The sequence below is a fragment of the Taudactylus pleione genome, unplaced genomic scaffold, assembly GCF_031769625.1.
Source record: "Taudactylus pleione unplaced genomic scaffold, aTauple2 ptg000019l, whole genome shotgun sequence".
NCBI classification, from domain to species: Eukaryota; Metazoa; Chordata; class Amphibia; order Anura; family Myobatrachidae; genus Taudactylus; species Taudactylus pleione.
Window position 1 is genome coordinate 26,534,856 of NW_028284421.1, and position 17,150 is coordinate 26,552,005.

The window sequence follows — 17,150 nt, forward strand, 5'->3', positions numbered from 1 at the left end:
GATGGGAAAAACGGGGAGAGAGAGAAAAGCCAAAAACCAGGGCCAGCCAGGACAAAATGTTCTACAATTACAGCAGACAACCTAATCACTACTGTCCACAATAACCTCAGAGCATCTCCGCCCCACTAAATATGGAACAGAGTACCCCTAGATTTATTACAACGCCATCAGGCTGCGGAAACTGAGAGGGAATATTAGAAGATGGCTACAGAGCGGGTATACCAGCGAATAAGGAGGTTATAATGAGCCCCTACCACAGATGTAGCTAAAGAACAACCATGTGTTGCCTGATAAAATTCGCTCCAGCATTTTTATACATACCCCTAATAATGCCAGGATGTTGTTTGCTTCTTTAGCATATGTGCCATGTGGTCTACAAATGGGATGCGGTCATAATACCAATCGGCGATAAGAATTTCGACGTCGGTATCCCGACACCTGTCAGAATCCCGGGGCATTCCGACCGCTGACATCCCGAAGGTATGTGGATACTTTAGCATAGAAATGTCAGGTGGTGGCAAGTTGGGAGCAATGTACTGTATTGAGTATTGAGAACTTGAATAGCTGTCTTTATTTATTACTGGGCGGGTGTTTTCTGGCCAACACAGATATGTATTTTTATAAATGACGGAACTCACACACCAACTGAATTAATTATTTATTGTACTCATGTACAAAATGACATTGTCCTTTTCCAGGTCTTGAACCCAAAGCGCTAGCTCCGGGTTACCCACCTTACCCATTCGCCCACACATGCCAGCCATATCAGCAGTTACCGCAAGTGTGCTGCATAAAACGCACAGTCAGTTTGTAATTTAAAGATATCTCTTCTGGGCTGAGACTTGTAGTTCAGTAATGGTTTTATACAATGCCCTTCAAACGTAACCATTCATTTCAAAGGCATATTATCACAATGTAAGTGCCACACATCATAGCAGAACAATGCGCGGCACAAGTTGCACAGACTGAAACTGACTTCTCTAATATGAGGAGTTATCATGTTGATGCATGTGTGTAGCGTTCCCTCTAGGCTGTTTTAGCGGGGCGTTGCGTCCTGCCCTCCTTCTGGAGCGCCCTGCCCTCCTTCTGCCACGCCCTGCCTGCCGCCGGAGCTAGAGTGAACACTAGTGTGTATAGCATAATATACTGTAATAATAATGGTAGAACACATTTATAAATACTTTTTCAAAAGTGTACTTAGGACTCGCGCACCGAATGATTTAATCCTTTATTACACACTCAATTACAGCTCTCGATCTGTGACAATAATAGCGTACCGAATTACAGGTTCAGTCAGCCAATCAGCGGGTGGTTCTACAGACAGTGCATTAGATTTTTTACACATGCGCAATGCATTTTAGGAAAGCGACATCTGGTGGACAGAAGGTTGTATTACACTCTCCGGCTTTTCCAACACTTCAGTACGCTGCGATGCGACTCATGGAATATCGAGCAAAGATGTTGCCGGACACATCTGTATATACCCAGGTGTTTGCATATTTTGTCCAATATTCCAGGGAAAATAATAGAGAAAAATTGGACACAACTCCGATCCATTAAACCCTGTTCCCAAACATCAAGCCTTTTTCCTTTTCGGCCTCTCGCAATGGTTAGGAATACAAATTTGTCACTCAGTATCTGAGGTATACATTTTCTGTCCAGAAAAACATGGCATTCTGCAGGTATGAAATGGTCCGCTGGTGACTTGCTGTTGAGTGGATAGAAAATCAATACATCATGAAACATTTGTGTGCTATGGCTCGAAGTGAATAGTTTGTTTTAAAACTAATTTTAAGGTTTCACTGAATGTGTTTACTGCAGTGGATGTTAGTGCTCCAACTATGTGGTACATTTATAATAGAAGTCAGTGCACTACATGTGCCTACAGGGATTGCAGTAGTAGCTACAGCTGGATTTACACAAAAGGAATATTTTCTATATTTTAATTATTATGCATTTTTTTAAGGGCCTCTATATACCTCCGTTCTGAATGTATTGAAATAGGTGCTGAATGCTTGTGTAAAAAAACAATATACCGTATATACTCGAGTATAAGCTGAGTTTTTCAGCACAAAAAATGTGCTGAAAAAGTACCGCCTCGGCTTATACTCGAGTCAAGTGTAGTGCTGACCGGACGGAGTTCAGTCAGCGCTACACACTGCCAAACACACAGCCGCCGGAGCCGGCAGCTGCGTGTTTGGTGTAATCAGCAGCCGCTGAGAGTCTGTCAGACTCTTAGCGGCTGCTGCTGCTTCCACTGTGGGAGCCATCTTCCGGCTCCCGCAGTGGGTGATGGGAGACACGTCGTCATGACGACGTCTCTCTCCCATGCAAAGCGGCCGGAGGAGCGGACAGCGGCGGGATCAGGAGCGGGAGTTTCAGGTAAGTGATTTTTTTTTTTATTCTTGTCACGTCTCTCTCTACTGGGGGGGGGGGCACTACAGGGGGCACTACCAGGGGGCGATTACTACAGGGGGCATTATCAGGGGGCGATTACTACAGGGGGCACTAAAAGGGGGGATTACTACAGGGGGCACTACCAGGGGGGGATTACTACAGGGAGCACTAAAAGGGGGGATTACCACTGGGGGAACTACCAGGGGGGATTACTACAGGGGGCACTACCAGGGGGGGATTACCACTGGGGGAACTACCAGGGGAGGATTACTACAGGGGGCACTACCAGTGGGGGATTACTACTGGAGGCACTGAAAGGGGGGATTACCACTGGGGGCACTACCAGGAGGGATTACTACTGGGGGCACTACCAGGAGGGATTACTACTGGGGGCACTACCAGCTCCTGCCATTTCCCACACTAGGCTTATACTCGAGTCAATAAGTTTTCCCAGTTTTTTCGGGTAAAAGTAGGTACCTCGGCTTATATTCGGGTCGGCTTATACTCGAGTATATACGGTACTGTAATACATGCAACAGGCGTCCGAATGGTGTCCAGTGCCGTTTGTACAATATTTAATATGTATCTAACTGGCATTGCTACAAAAAATATTCCAACAGATTTCCATGTTCTGTCTATATAAATATACAGGGAGAAGATGTCAATGGAGATGGTTAAAAGCAGGAACCATACTGAAGACCTCTACAAGCTTATAACAGCTATCCTTATCCTAAGGTTGAGCCCCAGGGTTTCAGCAGCTGCCCAACACACAGGGACAGCTGAGGCAGCAGAGGGGTATGCATTAACAGGAGGGAGAAGCCGAATACTTGTGCAGTTTTGAAGAGTAAGAAGTCAGAAAGCCAAAGGTCAAAAAGCCAGTAGCAGAAATTCAGAGGCACTTGAGCAAGTTAAACGTATATACTTATATAGGAATTTGTTACATTTTGGTTATACAAATGATATGCAATGGAGGTTGGAATTACAGATTTTTATCACGATGGGGTTAAGTTTTGTAAAACAAAATCTTCCGAAAGGAGCAAACTTTGTAAAAAGAGATACTGATACCTTATTGTTAACGCCCAGTGAAATAATATTCTTGATTCTTACGAGCTGTCTGCATTTGCATGAATAGTTCAGCTCCAAAAAATGCAGCCTCCACTTTGGCTAATGTTGGGCATACACTCTACAATTATTGGGCCGATCCGCCCAATATCCGCGGATCGCCCTGATAATTGTAGTGTGTGTATGGCCGACCAAGGGTTAAGTATTGATCGGTCAGGCACGCCGGATCATCCAGCTTCCCCGTCCGATGCGATATCTGCAAGTTAAAATGTCGGCCGCATTGGGCAGTGTATTCCCAGCCGCGACCGACAGACAGACATTTCCCCCTTTTCCTTCCCATGGAAGTAATGGGGAAATGTCTCCTCCCCCAGGGGCGGACCACAGATATCTGGGGCCAATACACTGTGAGAAGTCTCACAGTGTATGCCCGCGATATCTGCAGGGTGACCGGCTGCCAGATAAAATGTCTGTCGGTCTGACAGGCATTTTATCTGGCAATGTATGCCCAGCATTAGTGACACGTGTATTGTTTGTATGTTTTTGTTTTAACCATTGTATGTATTTACCCAAATGCACTATACCCTCTGTGCTGTATTATTTCCTCTGTCCCATTAGAGAATATCAGAGTTCAGCACCTTGTTGAATACAGAGTGGTGACAACCACAGGAGTGGGAATGAAAGCTGGAACTGTGCACTTATCAGTTGAATATTTCCTCAGAAAACAAGTTAGCCCTTGACCTGAGGTTGAGCATCTGCCCAGTTTACAGGAACAGCTAGCTGATCAGGAGCTAAAACACAGGCCTAGGTCAGTAAGACGGCAACAAATATTCACAAGCTGATAAACCAGCTTAGTTTAACATTCAGAATCAATCCCACATTGCATGACTAAAGTAGGCTAAAGTCTAAGGGGCCTATTCATCAACACTAAAATAACGTTTTTAAGGACATTTTCCTTAAATAACGTTATTTTGGTATTCGTGTAGCCACTTAGCACAGGAGATATCACAGATATCTCCTTGCTAAGTTCCCCTGCGTTAATTTCCACACTCCCCATACATTAGTACATTAGTATGGGGATGTGGAAATTGTGGTATTCATCAAATTCCGAAAATTATCAATTTTCGGAATTTGATGCAGTTACTAGTCGCCACTGTGAGGTGGCGAATAGCAGGTGAAACTTACCTGTATCCGCGTGTGCAGGTCCTCGGCGAGTCCCTCCGGCGCTCTGCTCCGTCCTCAGGCTCCGGAGGCTGGTCGGACATGTGTGCTCCCCAGCAGAGCACAAGAAAGTTTAGACATAACATTTTTTTTATTTTTTTTTCTAATCTGTCATGTGGTCTGCTGGGAAACAACATGACAGACCAGCAGGACGGAGCCGGAGGCTGCTGCGCGGACAGGTAAGTCGGGGGGGTGAGCAGAGGGGGGAGGGGGGTCGGGGGGGGTACACAAATTTAACGCATCTGTGGGCAGTGCTGTGCATGCGCTGGTTTTACAGATGTAATAGCGCATGCGCAGCACTGTTTCCAGATGCGATAAGGTAGTGTAGGCAGTGAAAAGTATCTATTTCCCGAAAAGCTGTCATCGCAAAAATGACAGCTTTTCGGAATAGATACTTATGGAGAGGTGGAATGATGAATTCCACCTATAATTAGCTAGAACTCCATGAGAGTTCTAAAGCTAATTATCTCCAGAGATTTTTTAGGTTTAATGAATAGGCCCCTGTAACAGCCTCATTTATCAACGAGTTTATCACTCAAAACTAGTGATAAATATCACTTTTTATGATAAATGGTGCTCAGCCAATCAGCTCCCAACTGTCAACTGTTAGAAAAATGACAGTTGGGAGCTGATTGGCTGGAGCAACATTTATCATAAAAAGTGATATTTATCACTAGTTTTGAGTTATAAACTCGTTGATAAATGAGGCTATAATACAGTAGCTGGGTCATGCTTGCCAATTCTCATTCAACATCCTCTGGGAGAGTCCAATGGTTTGTGGGTGTGGTGGCGAATTTTTGTCATTGTGGCTCTGCCCCCTACTTTTTAAAGCTGCAATTTACTGCATTTTCTATTGGGATAGAGCTACCAGTACCGTCCAGGAGACTTGGCAAGTTTAAGCTGGGTGCAAGAGGGAATAGGATTGCATGGAGGGGAGGGATCATTATGACTTAATTATGGTCCTTGGGCCGCACGCACCATTGCACTATCATGCAAGTTGGAACTTCAAGGCCCCATCCACTTCAGTGCCATGAGATCCAGGAGGGTGCCCTTATTTTCCAGGAGTCTGTGAGGATTTTCCAAATTTCGTTAGTTTATCAGGCAATATAGGAGAGTAGGCAAGTAAAGTGCCTGTAAGTATCAGAATGCAAGTTTGATGTACTGTTGTTGCGGTAGACACCCTTCCAGGAATGGAAGACAACTGCTTGACTTTATGCCGATATTTAAGGAATGGTGAGATTTATAATTGGTGTAGCATAATGTATGTAAGCAGTGAATTGTAAGGGTTTGGTGTAGATTTGTGGGTCAGTTTTTCTGTCATGCTGTCAATTTGTGGGTTTCATGTAACTTGAACACTGTCACCTAGCAGTTGTCATCGAAGCTGGCTTATTTCTTTTTGTATGAAAATTTGCTAAACATTGTGAGCACCTCTTGAAGAAAAACATGACTAATGCTGGGTACACACTGGCAGATATATTGGCTGTTGGTCAGTGTGTACAGACAATATGTCTGTGAACCGCGTCGTTCACAGACATACCGCTTTGGCTGTGTTGTGCTGCACTGTCCATCGGCAAGTGTGTACGGGCGCCTTGCCGTTGGGAGGGGGTGGCCCTGCCCCCGACCCTCCTTCCTGCCAGCGAGACCCGCAGCTGGCAGATAGATGATGGCCGTTCAGTGTGTATGAATGACCATCATCTAAAGATATATCTGCAGGTCACTCGATCTGCAGATATATCTTTCAGGTGTGTACCCACCTTAAGTTTCTAGAGATAATTTTAGCTTCTTGATCGAGTAGGACACTTAAGGGCACATCAGCGCACTCTTGCCCCCAAAAAGGGGCCTGGAATCTCTGGGGAGCGGCGTGCTACCATTCAAGGGGGGGTGCCCAGCACTCAATGAGATGCTGGGCTACTCCCAAGCTCTCCCCGCACTGTGAATAGATGAGGAACACATGCAGCATCTATTCACCCTCAACTTTAACCCCCGCGGGCCACAGTGGCAAACACAGGGAGAGACTAGGCGTCACGTCAGGCTGTGATCACCAGGGTGTCGGGTGCCTCCATAAGTGCAAGGCACATCTTAGCCTTTTGAAATTGGGCGAGGCGCGGTGCCCCATTGAAATAGCATAGTGGGAATGCTATGTTTATTCTGCAATGAGAATGGCCATCTGCTTAGACATTGTCGGACAATCATAGGTATTTCAGGCCCTAGATGAGTCCAAGGTACATCATATTGGAGAGTAGGTATTTTCCTCTACAATAACAAATCAATATTAAGTCATGTAGGTCCTCTGTTTAACTTTAACTTATTTTTTACATTGTTGGGCTACTGTAACATTCTTGATATTTAATTTGCTTATAGTATAGTCATTCCCTTTGTTGGCTTAGATTTCTTAGTTGATGGGTCAGAATGTTAGAAGGGTAAATTAAGAATAACACGTTACCTGTAATGGACAGGATCCATTTAGAACATATTTCTTTTTATTTAATTCCCTATCCTACGTTACCTGTAGTGCTGGGCTATCTGTGGTTGTGTAGCCACAATCCTGTGGACTAAAAAATAGGAATACCAAATACCAATATTGCATTACATTGCTTTTGTGCATTGCTTCTTTGTCCCTTAAAGAGCTGAACAATACCAGGAGTTTGCTTATGTTTTTACCAATATTCTGCTATAAATCTATCTCCATATAGAAGGTATGTATGTCTCATTAATCTCTGGTTATAAGTCCCCACCCCAGGGTAAAATAGAGGATCTCCTTGTCACAGCGCCAGTGCACCTAGATGTTAACCTTCCTTTTATTGTTGAGCTTGATGTGTTTGAGGTTAGAAATAGAGCAGTTTTGTCTCAGTACTGTGATAGCCATAAAATGATACATTCCTGTGACATCTTATACAGAAAGTTTTCAGAGGCCTATTCTGACTTTGCTAATAGAACATTACTAGCTATGAAATGTACCTCTGAGAAACTTGGTTAGAGCAGTGGTTCTCAAAATGTTCTTCCGTGATATACTGAAGACTGACATCCACATATGTGACACACAATTTTAAAAGTGTAAAAATAAATGTTAAATAACCTTATTGTGTTACTAAAATCTGTTAGACATACCTGAATAAAGCACACACTTCCAGCAGTTCTTTACATAAAACACCAGTAACACTCCCCCTCCCATCTCACCATACCCTCCCAAAACACACATTTCCAGCAGTTCTTTACATAAAACACCAGTAACACTCCCCCTCCCATCTCACCATACCCTCCCAAAACACACATTTCCAGCAGTTCTTTACATAAAACACCAGTAACACTCCCCCTCCCATCTCCCCATACCCTCCCAAAACACACATTTCCAGCAGTTCTTTACATAAAACACCAGTAACACTCCCCCTCCCATCTCACCATACCCTCCCAAAACACACATTTCCAGCAGTTCTTTAACTAACACTCCTAACCCCCCCTTCCCATCTCACCCTACTCACCCACAGTACAGACTCTCAACGTGTTTTTTTTTACAAATCAACCCCACCCCCCGCTATCTTTATCAATTGTACTTTACTTACACTTATAATTGCCCCTGCGGCTGCCTGCTCCTGGCTCCTCTCTGATGCTGGGTACATGCTATGCGTTATGTAGATATATCGGTGCATATGGTTGTATGTACGGGTGAAACAGAACCACCCGTACATTTGCTGCAGGGACCGCCAGTGACTCTCATCTGAACTGCAGATACCTGGGTCGATGGACAATTTGCCCAGTTGTGTACCCAGCCAGACTCTTCTGGAATCCAGGGGGCAGATGACACTATTTGTTTTGTAAGCCCAGTATTAGGATGCTCCACCTGACCGCTGCAGATTTTCTAGATATCGATGCATTATCCAGTGGAGCAGAGGGGCTAGCGGGAAAGCATGCTCTCCTCCCATTGTTGTGCTGATTGGCCGGAACGCACCCTTGCGCGGGACCTGGCCTTTCATCCTGCTGTCAGGGATGTCATTGTGTGCAACACACCAGACACTTTGCGAGTCGCGACACACTAAGGTGTCATGACACACAGTTAGAGAAGCCCTGGATTAAAGGGAGCATTTCACATGATCACAGTCCACAGCAGGGGTGTTCAACATGCGGCCCTCTAGCTTATGTGGAAGTACACATCCCGGCATGCCCTGCAACAGTTTTGCTATTAGGGCATGCTAAAACTGTGTCAGGTCATGCAGAGATGCATACTTCCACAGCAGCTGCATGGCCGCATGTTGAATACCCCTGGACTACAGCGATTACACAAATGTGAAACTTCTAAGAAGTTGATTTCTCAACAGGCAAGATTAAACTTTATTTTAATCTTTATTACTTCAGTTACCTCTACTAGGTCAGGATCTAAAGTCTGAAGGAGTTTTCTTCACAGACATCCTGGGCCTTGTGAGGTTCTTCCTGTTTTACCCAACTCCCAGATCATTGTTTTCTATTGAGATTTTACAGACTCAAGACCAGTTTCCAAAAGAAATTCCACCACATTTGTTCTTTTTTCCAAAAATGATTGACAAGCTGTTTATTACGAATACACAACTATAATCTCCTATAAAGTCCTCCTAGTGACAAATAATTTATCATCTCAGCTTGTCTGGTTGCCCTCTCAAAGAAAAGATACAAAGGAATATGTTGTAATACTTGAGACAAGCCAAAAAGCATCACTCAGCAGACTTCTCAGAAACCCCTTAGCTGCTGAGGGTTTTCTCACCATTGTGCTGAGGCCATTTTCCAATGTTCGTGCTCGCCATGTTCCTACATCAATAGCACTGATTTTTGTATGCGGTACCCATATAAATTTATACCTTGGGCCTGATTCAGACCCACTCGCGAGCGGCTGTCCGCTCGCAAGTGGGTCGATGTTATGCACTGAGCATGCGCACGACGGAGGGAGCTCCGTCGTGTGCATGCGCCAGACGCGACGAGCGAAGGAAATTCCTTCGCTCGTTGTGTCCGATCAAAGGGGGCGTGCTGTCAATGTTGATTGACAGCACGCCCCCTTTGGTGGGCGTGCCGGGGGCGTGCCTCCCTGACGGGGGCGTTCCCACGGGAACGCCTCCCGTCAGAAGCCGGCCCACTGACATCACTAGTGATGTCAGTGGGAGTGATTTTGGCTCTGATAGAGCCAAAATCACTCCGGAGCTTGCGGTTGAAAACCTCAACCGCAGGCTCCGGCTCGCAAATTCGATGGTCGCGATGGTCTCGACCATCGCGGCCATCACAAAGCACGCTCGTATAGCCTGTGGGTGGTGACCCACAGCTATACGAGCGTCCAGGAGGACGCTCCATGAAAATGGAGCCCGGCCCTCATTCAGAGCGTGCGTTCTGCTCAGAGCGTACGGCTCTGAATGAGGGCCCTTGTTTTTTTTTCCAGAAGACTTTAACCCAACTGGCCAAAAAAGTGTTTTTACTGAAATGTGAAGAAAGGGAACGAAAAGCAAACGTGTGTTTTTTTTTTTTTTCCATCGTATAAACACCACAAAGTAGTACTTAGTGGCTCTTATTTCGATGGTAATCCACCTTTACAAAATAGTAATAATAAAAAGAGAACCATTCTGGGCCTGATTCAGTGGTGAACGCAGAAGCGGCTGTAGCTAAATCTTTTGCTGCAGCCGCGGTTTGCCAATGCCGCGACTGATGATCATCTTACTAAGACACCTACTGGCTGCAGCGCTAATATGTTTTGGTGCGTCTTTAGACCCACCATCACACCACAATCTGTCGTACCATCGAAGCTTGCACCAGAGCTATGACAGCTGCAATTTCTTCGTCTGAATATGGCATCCTGTGTCAACGATACGCCCACGTCTCTCTAACCACCCTCGTTACCTCCCAAAAACGGGCACTAAAATCCACGGCTTTTGCGTCCACATTCGTTTCCCAGCAGAAACCATCAGGATACACACGCAGTGCGGCTCGGACACATATTTCCAACATCGGCCAACTGTGTGAATATCAGCATTGCGTACGTAGCTCTGAATCAGGCCCTTACAAACAAATTTCAACTTGAAATTAAACTTTTCACTGTCTCGATTTAAACACTTTCTATGTGTCATAAGAATATGGCAGCCAAACACGGCCTACAATTTTATACGAGAGACAACCAGCCGCATTAAATGAGGGGCCACTTTTTTTTTATTAGACACACGATGGGTGAGATAAGGGCTTTAGATCCATCCATCTGTTGAAAATGTAATGTTTTGGGCACTGTTTCTGTCTTGGGGCCAGACAATAACCACTAAGGGGGCACATCGTTTGAAAGATTCTGCAGGCTAGTATTGGGGAGATAGGTCACAATGGGGGCGATTCAATTAAAAACGAGGTGAATAGTGCTGGGAAGTTGGTCCCATTGCTATACACTCTCCTCTTTCATATGTGAGTGATACCACACTTACAGGTGTAATTATGGGCATGAAAACTTCTATTTTCCGTAGTGCAGGGTAATATGTGGTGATCACATACAATAGCTACTAGTGGGCCACAACATTTGAAACTACAGACTCCCCTCTTTCAAATCTTGTGCCCACAAAGTGTCAGTATGGGGGACCTCCCCATATACGGAAAACTTATATTTTCCGTAGTCCAAGTTAACATTGTTCGGTAATCACCAGACAATAACTTGTAGCGACCACATTATCTTAAACACTATACCCCCCTTTTTCAAATGTGGGTGTTCCTGATATTTTTTGATGCAGGTGGGCATCAAAAAATGTATTTTTGGTGATCACACTGATCACCAGAAATACATTTCTATGGAAGCACATTGGTTGCAAACAGGCACTCAACTCTTTCAAACGAGGGTGGCCTAATCTTTCTATGTAACACGGTGGGGGAGATCGAAGGACTTAAAGTTCCTCACTCCACCTTCTCCTCTTTTTTTTTTCTTTACATTATAGTGCCGTCAGTATGAACGCCCCACCGAATGCCTTCATGTCCCCACCGGTCATTTGGACCAGTGGGAAGGTAAGAAATATAAAGGGTTTTTACCCTCCTCAAAGTGGCGACGAGTCCCACTCCTAACCCACAGTTTTGGTGTACATGCAGATGATGAGATGCCTTGTCCTCCACAGCGAAAGGGTTAAATATTAAATCATGCACACATTGTAGTATTATCTCCTTAGTGATATACAGTTATCTGTGTATTGAGTTGTGGATCGTTTCAGCAAAATGAGTCACATTGGCGGAAAGCACCTGGGTGAGAGATACAGAGTATTAGCTTCCATTATCATCCTTGAAAGTTCAGGAAAGCTATTTTTCAAATATTAGGGATTGAATTATCAATTCACTTCATTCCATCACAAGAGTAATGGTCACACAGAATGTACCAGCCAGCCATTAAAGTAGTTCCTAAAATGTGTGTATCCAGTCTCCAATCTGAATGGTCAAATGATTCGCCTTGGATGGGTTAGCACATAATAAGTGTTTACAATAATCAATTTTGACTTGATCACTTTTCTGTATCTACAGTAACCTACCTTTCATTATCTCACAGCTTAAGTATTACTAATACAAACTCTATTGTGCATATGGAACACATTTGGAAAATGATTCTTTCATCTTTACATGTCATTTCAAAGCACACACTGACCAGCAGCATTGCTACAGGACTCTAGACTTTAGTAGGAGACAAAGTAGGGTCATAAACTAGAAACATTACACTCTTATCAACTTTCAGCCAAATTAGGCCATTGGGTACATTGGACCCTATGAGATTATTAAAGCCATAAATCCAGCATTCTGTATGCCTACCATCATCCCTTAAAATCAATATATATGTTCCAGGCTCCAAACCGGTTGGTTCATCTGGACCATCATCTTCACTTTCTCACACTCTTCAAGTAACTCAAAACAGGACACAAAGTTCCTGATTCAGAGGTGCACACTAAGGTCATACAATGCGATTTTCAGCTGAGCGATTATTTGCCACTGCTTATGCGCAAAATATTCTGAAAATCCCCATGGCGTATGTGTTACGCACAAATGTACTGTTGCATACCGGACTGCTGGTATCAGACCTGGCAAGGGAAAACCATAGGCCTTCCTGGACGGTGACTGGTAGGTTGCCTGTAGAGAATGCAACAAAAATCTGTTGCTTGGGTGTGTTACGGGAGTGCCATGGGCGTGTCAGTGAAAGCTGCTGTGTTCTCATATGCAGAGCCTCAGTCACAGAGGCCATGTTCAGACAGAGATACTGTATCAGCCACAGGGCTGGTGCAAATGTCAATGGTGCACGCGATGGTGCATCAATGGTGGATTGTCCAGTACAACCGGCACTGTTGCAGCGTGCACGGGCACTGAAAGTGGGCATCTCAGGGCTTGCACATGCCAGGGCATGCCAGTCCACAAGGGGAAGGCTTAAACTAGCATTTGCATATTGTTGCCGCCGTGGCACCGTAAAAAGACACGGCAGTGACTGTGTGCCCCTCTGAATTAGGCCCAAAGTCTGGTCATCCACTAAGAACATTAAGCTCTGACAATCTTATGCCAAATTAGGCTATTATGTACTTATGTACTGGGGTCTATGTACTAAGCTTTGGAGAGAGATAAAGTGGATGGAGATAAATTACCAGCCAATCAGCTCCTAACTGTCATTTTTCAAGCACTTTGTTTCCTTTAAAGTGAGTTAGGAGCTGATTGGTTGGTGGGCGTGGTATGGTAGAGAGATAAAGTGGAATCTCCACCCACTTTATATCTCTCCAAGGCTTAGTATGCTATGATGTAATTATAGTCATAAATTCAGTATCCTGTATGCCTATTATAATCTCTTAAAATCACTAATGTGTTCCATGCTTCATTACTAAAACCAGTTATTCCCTCTGGACTCTTTTTTTCTATAGGGTTTAGATGTGGTCACATTTTAACGGTGCTCCCCATTTGTTGCATAGCTCCTATATCCCTCATTTCTGCATCCAGTGCCCAATATAGTTATTGTTTAAATGATATACTGTGTGCTCTGCTATTGATTCTCTGCGTAACTACTATCTGTCTTATCTTGCTCTGCCTGCCATGACCAAGTGCCGGTTTCTGACTACCATTGTCTGCAGCCTGCCCTGATCTGCTGCCTCTTTCTTAGCACTGCTTCTGCTGTCAGCCCTGACATGATGTTTGTTATTTAATTTTGATACCTGTCTGCAGCTCTGGCCTCATTGCATGATTTACCTCTTTCTAGTGCCCTGCATTATTACTTGGACAGATGTCATCTGCATTTTTGATAATCTCTCAACTTGTCTTACTTGTCTTTCAACTTGTCTGGGTCCAATCTGAATCAGGCAATTAGAGGGCCTGATTCAGATTGGATGCAGTGCCAATAGTTACACAGTTGAGCGATATTTTGTTACTGCGCATGCACTAAAAGGCCAAAAATCCCTTACTGCGCATGCACGAACCAATGTGGATAACATTCGCAATTGTGTACGGTATCGCTAACACTGCGATCAGGGTGGAGACTGGGAGATGACCTAAAGTTACTGCAAAAAGGGGCCATTTCATGGGTGTGTTATGGGAGTGTCACGGTTATGTCTGGGAACACTGCTGCATCCCCACATGCAAATTCAATGCTTCAGAGGCCATGTTTGGCTGGATTTGAGGAGAGTAGCTGAAGTAGACTCTAGGCTACCGCAAATATCGATGGTGCCACTAATATTGGGTTGATGTTACTGTCTTTACAAGCTCCATCGCAAATGCACAGACCACACAGCTCTTACACTCCATCGTACCTTCCCGCAACCACTATTGTGAGAGCGGCTTTGACCGTGGCTGATTACCAAATATCTCTAAACCAGAGTCGGTATTGTAAACACTCAAAACTCTGTTGTAATGTTCTGGGAGAACACAGTACCGGTGACCAATGGGAAAGCTGCTATGGATGAAGCACAGAAATAGTCTGTCTTTTGCCAAGTTTTACAGTAAATGGCATAAAAAAAATATGAGAATCTATAGCAGTTACACTGATACACTGGTGTGTGTGTGTGTGTGTGTGTGTGTGTGTGTGTGTGTGTGTGTGTGTGTGTGTGTGTGTGTGTGTGTGTGTGTGTGTGTAAAAGATACATAATATAAAGTAAGGCATACCTTAACATTATAAGAAGTTGAATAACGAAAACTAAATCCATGTACAGAGGATGACGTGTGAGATTGTTAAAGTAATAACACTTTGCTTGAAAGATTTCCGTTTCAAATTGGGTTTTGTGTTTGGAAATGAAGGTGGTAATGGTAACTGCATGATAAATTACAGAAACATGAAGTACATGGATGCCACGCTTTATATCCAAATATTCTAAGAAAGCTCTTTGGGAACGAGATGATTTCATATTTTTGATCTACAAAAATAAAATCTAATAAGACATACGAATGTGATACACAGTGTATTAATTCATAGCAAACATTGTACAAATACATAATACATATAAATACAAAATTCATCTATTAAAACTTAATCTAAAATTCTAGTTCCTTTATGTAAAAGAAATACAAAAACATGAGTATGTATTTAAAAGTTCCAGGAGCTTATCATGCCTTAATAGATAAGACAGATCATAGGGAAGGCAATTCTTCCTCTCAGCCAACTAGAGAACATTGGGCCTGATTCAGACCCACTCGCGAGCGGCTGTACGCTCGCAAGTGGGTCGATGGTCTGCACTGAGCATGCGCACGACGGAGGGAGCTCCGTCGTGCGCATGCGCCAGACACGACGAGCGAAGGACTTTCCTTCGCTCGTTGTGTCCGATCAAAGGGGGCGTGCTGTCAATGTTGATTGACAGCACGCCCCCTTTGGTGGGCGTGCCGGGGGCGTGCCTCCCTGACGGGGGCGTTCCCACGGGAACGCCTCCCGTCAGAAGCCGGCCCACTGACATCACTAGTGATGTCAGTGGGAGTGATTTTGGCTCTGATAGAGCCAAAATCACTCCGGAGCTTGCGGTTGAAAACCTCAACCGCAGGCTCCGGCTCGCAATTTCGATGGTCGCGATGGTCACGACCATCGCGGCCATCAAAATGCACGCTCGTATAGCCTGTGGGTGGTGACCCACAGCTATACGAGCGTCCAGGAGGACGCTCCATGAAAAAGGAGCCCGGCCCTCATGCAGAGCGTGCGCTCTGCTCAGAGCGTACGGCTCTGAATGAGGGCCATTGTACCCAGTCTTGCAGTCTTGCAGTCACTAAAATGGCTGTTAAATGAGAACAATAACATGAACTTGGATACATAGATTCATTGTCAAATATCTCAGACGGCTGAGTCAGTGAGCACTGGAATGCATGGGCTGTGTGAGAGACATACAATTGTAGCAGCATTCCTGGAAAATAAATCCATAAAGGTCATTTATCAACCACAGAAGTGCAAAACCGCAGTGCAAATGCTCTTTTATTGCGTCATGCGTCATCTTTCCAGCAAATGTACCTAATGTTACTGAGGAGCGCCTGCATTTGTGAGCTAAGATGGCAGCATCTGTGGGGTGCAAACATTATTTGTACTGGCTGATGGTATGGGTTGAACATATTTGAAGTGCAAAATCTATTTTTTTTAATTGTTATACTGCATTGTTTAAATAAGAAAGGGGTGGGAAGGCTGCATTTTGCTTTGACGAAAGGCACATAATAGTCTCTGTCCGGTTTTAAAGTGTCCTCCACTACTAATATTATAGAGATAGGTTCTTATATCTTATGTTATAATGGGGCACACTTTTATGCCTCCTTGCTGACCTGATTTTTGAGGTACAGTACCGAATCTGAAAGAGGAGGAGCTTGTGTGAAATGGGTTTAGTTTCACAGATAACCTCACAAATCAGCGGCAAGGTTTAGGTGTATTGGAGGCAGAGCTTGGTTTTCTACAATTTTTCAAATATAGAAGTGTAAACACTGCATCTTCCCCCTGCACTTCTGTGTAAAAGTACATTTCTAGTACACTGCAACCGTTCTTTTGAAAAGCTTCCAGAATACATGTAACAAGACAGCCCTAGTGTGCCCTCACTCTTGTGATTGATTTGAGAATTAAATTAGCATAAGCTAGGCAGTAAAAGGGTTATGTTTAACTGATTAAAGTGAGTGGTCTTAATGTGGAACTAGAGTAGGTTACTTTGATTCCATGTTAACAGTTTCCGTCCTGCTCATAAACTTTGTGTAGATTGCTACTTTCACAGATGGGGAAGTAGGCGTTCATCTTGAAATGTGCAAGGTAAATAAGTAGGGGTACTTGTGCCCACAAAGGAGCATTGCAGGAGCACACATTTTCCAGTTTGTAGATTCTCCTTTCTGTATAGTGCTCCCCTTTGTGTATAGTGCTCCCCTTTGTGTTTTTTCATGAGCATATAGTTGCTCTTGATGCTAGATAGACCTGGAGAGACGCTGGCATTCCTTGCAGAATACCGATGCAATTGCTGTTGTTTATGCTCAGCTCAGCAAAGTTGTACAGTATCTTGTTTTGTGAGTGATAATACTTAAAATAAGCCTGTGTGTGAGTA

General features: G+C 44.2%; 1 protein-coding gene across 5 annotated transcripts in view; it reads left to right on the forward strand.

The window, feature by feature from the left end:
- Positions 1-17,150, forward strand: part of LINGO1 (leucine rich repeat and Ig domain containing 1) — a 319,884-nt gene that overhangs the window by 176,187 nt on the left and 126,547 nt on the right. For 2 of the 5 annotated variants that reach the window (XM_088443838.1, XM_088443843.1), the window contains exons 3-4: positions 357-480; positions 3,049-3,192. The exons of 2 other annotated variants lie outside the window; for them this stretch is intronic. In XM_088443838.1, coding sequence (XP_088299964.1) covers positions 3,056-3,192 — 137 coding nt within the window. In that variant the 5' untranslated portion in view covers positions 357-480; positions 3,049-3,055. The remainder of the gene's footprint in view (positions 1-356; positions 481-3,048; positions 3,193-17,150) is intronic. One more of the 5 variants, XM_088443876.1, reaches the window with a different exon arrangement.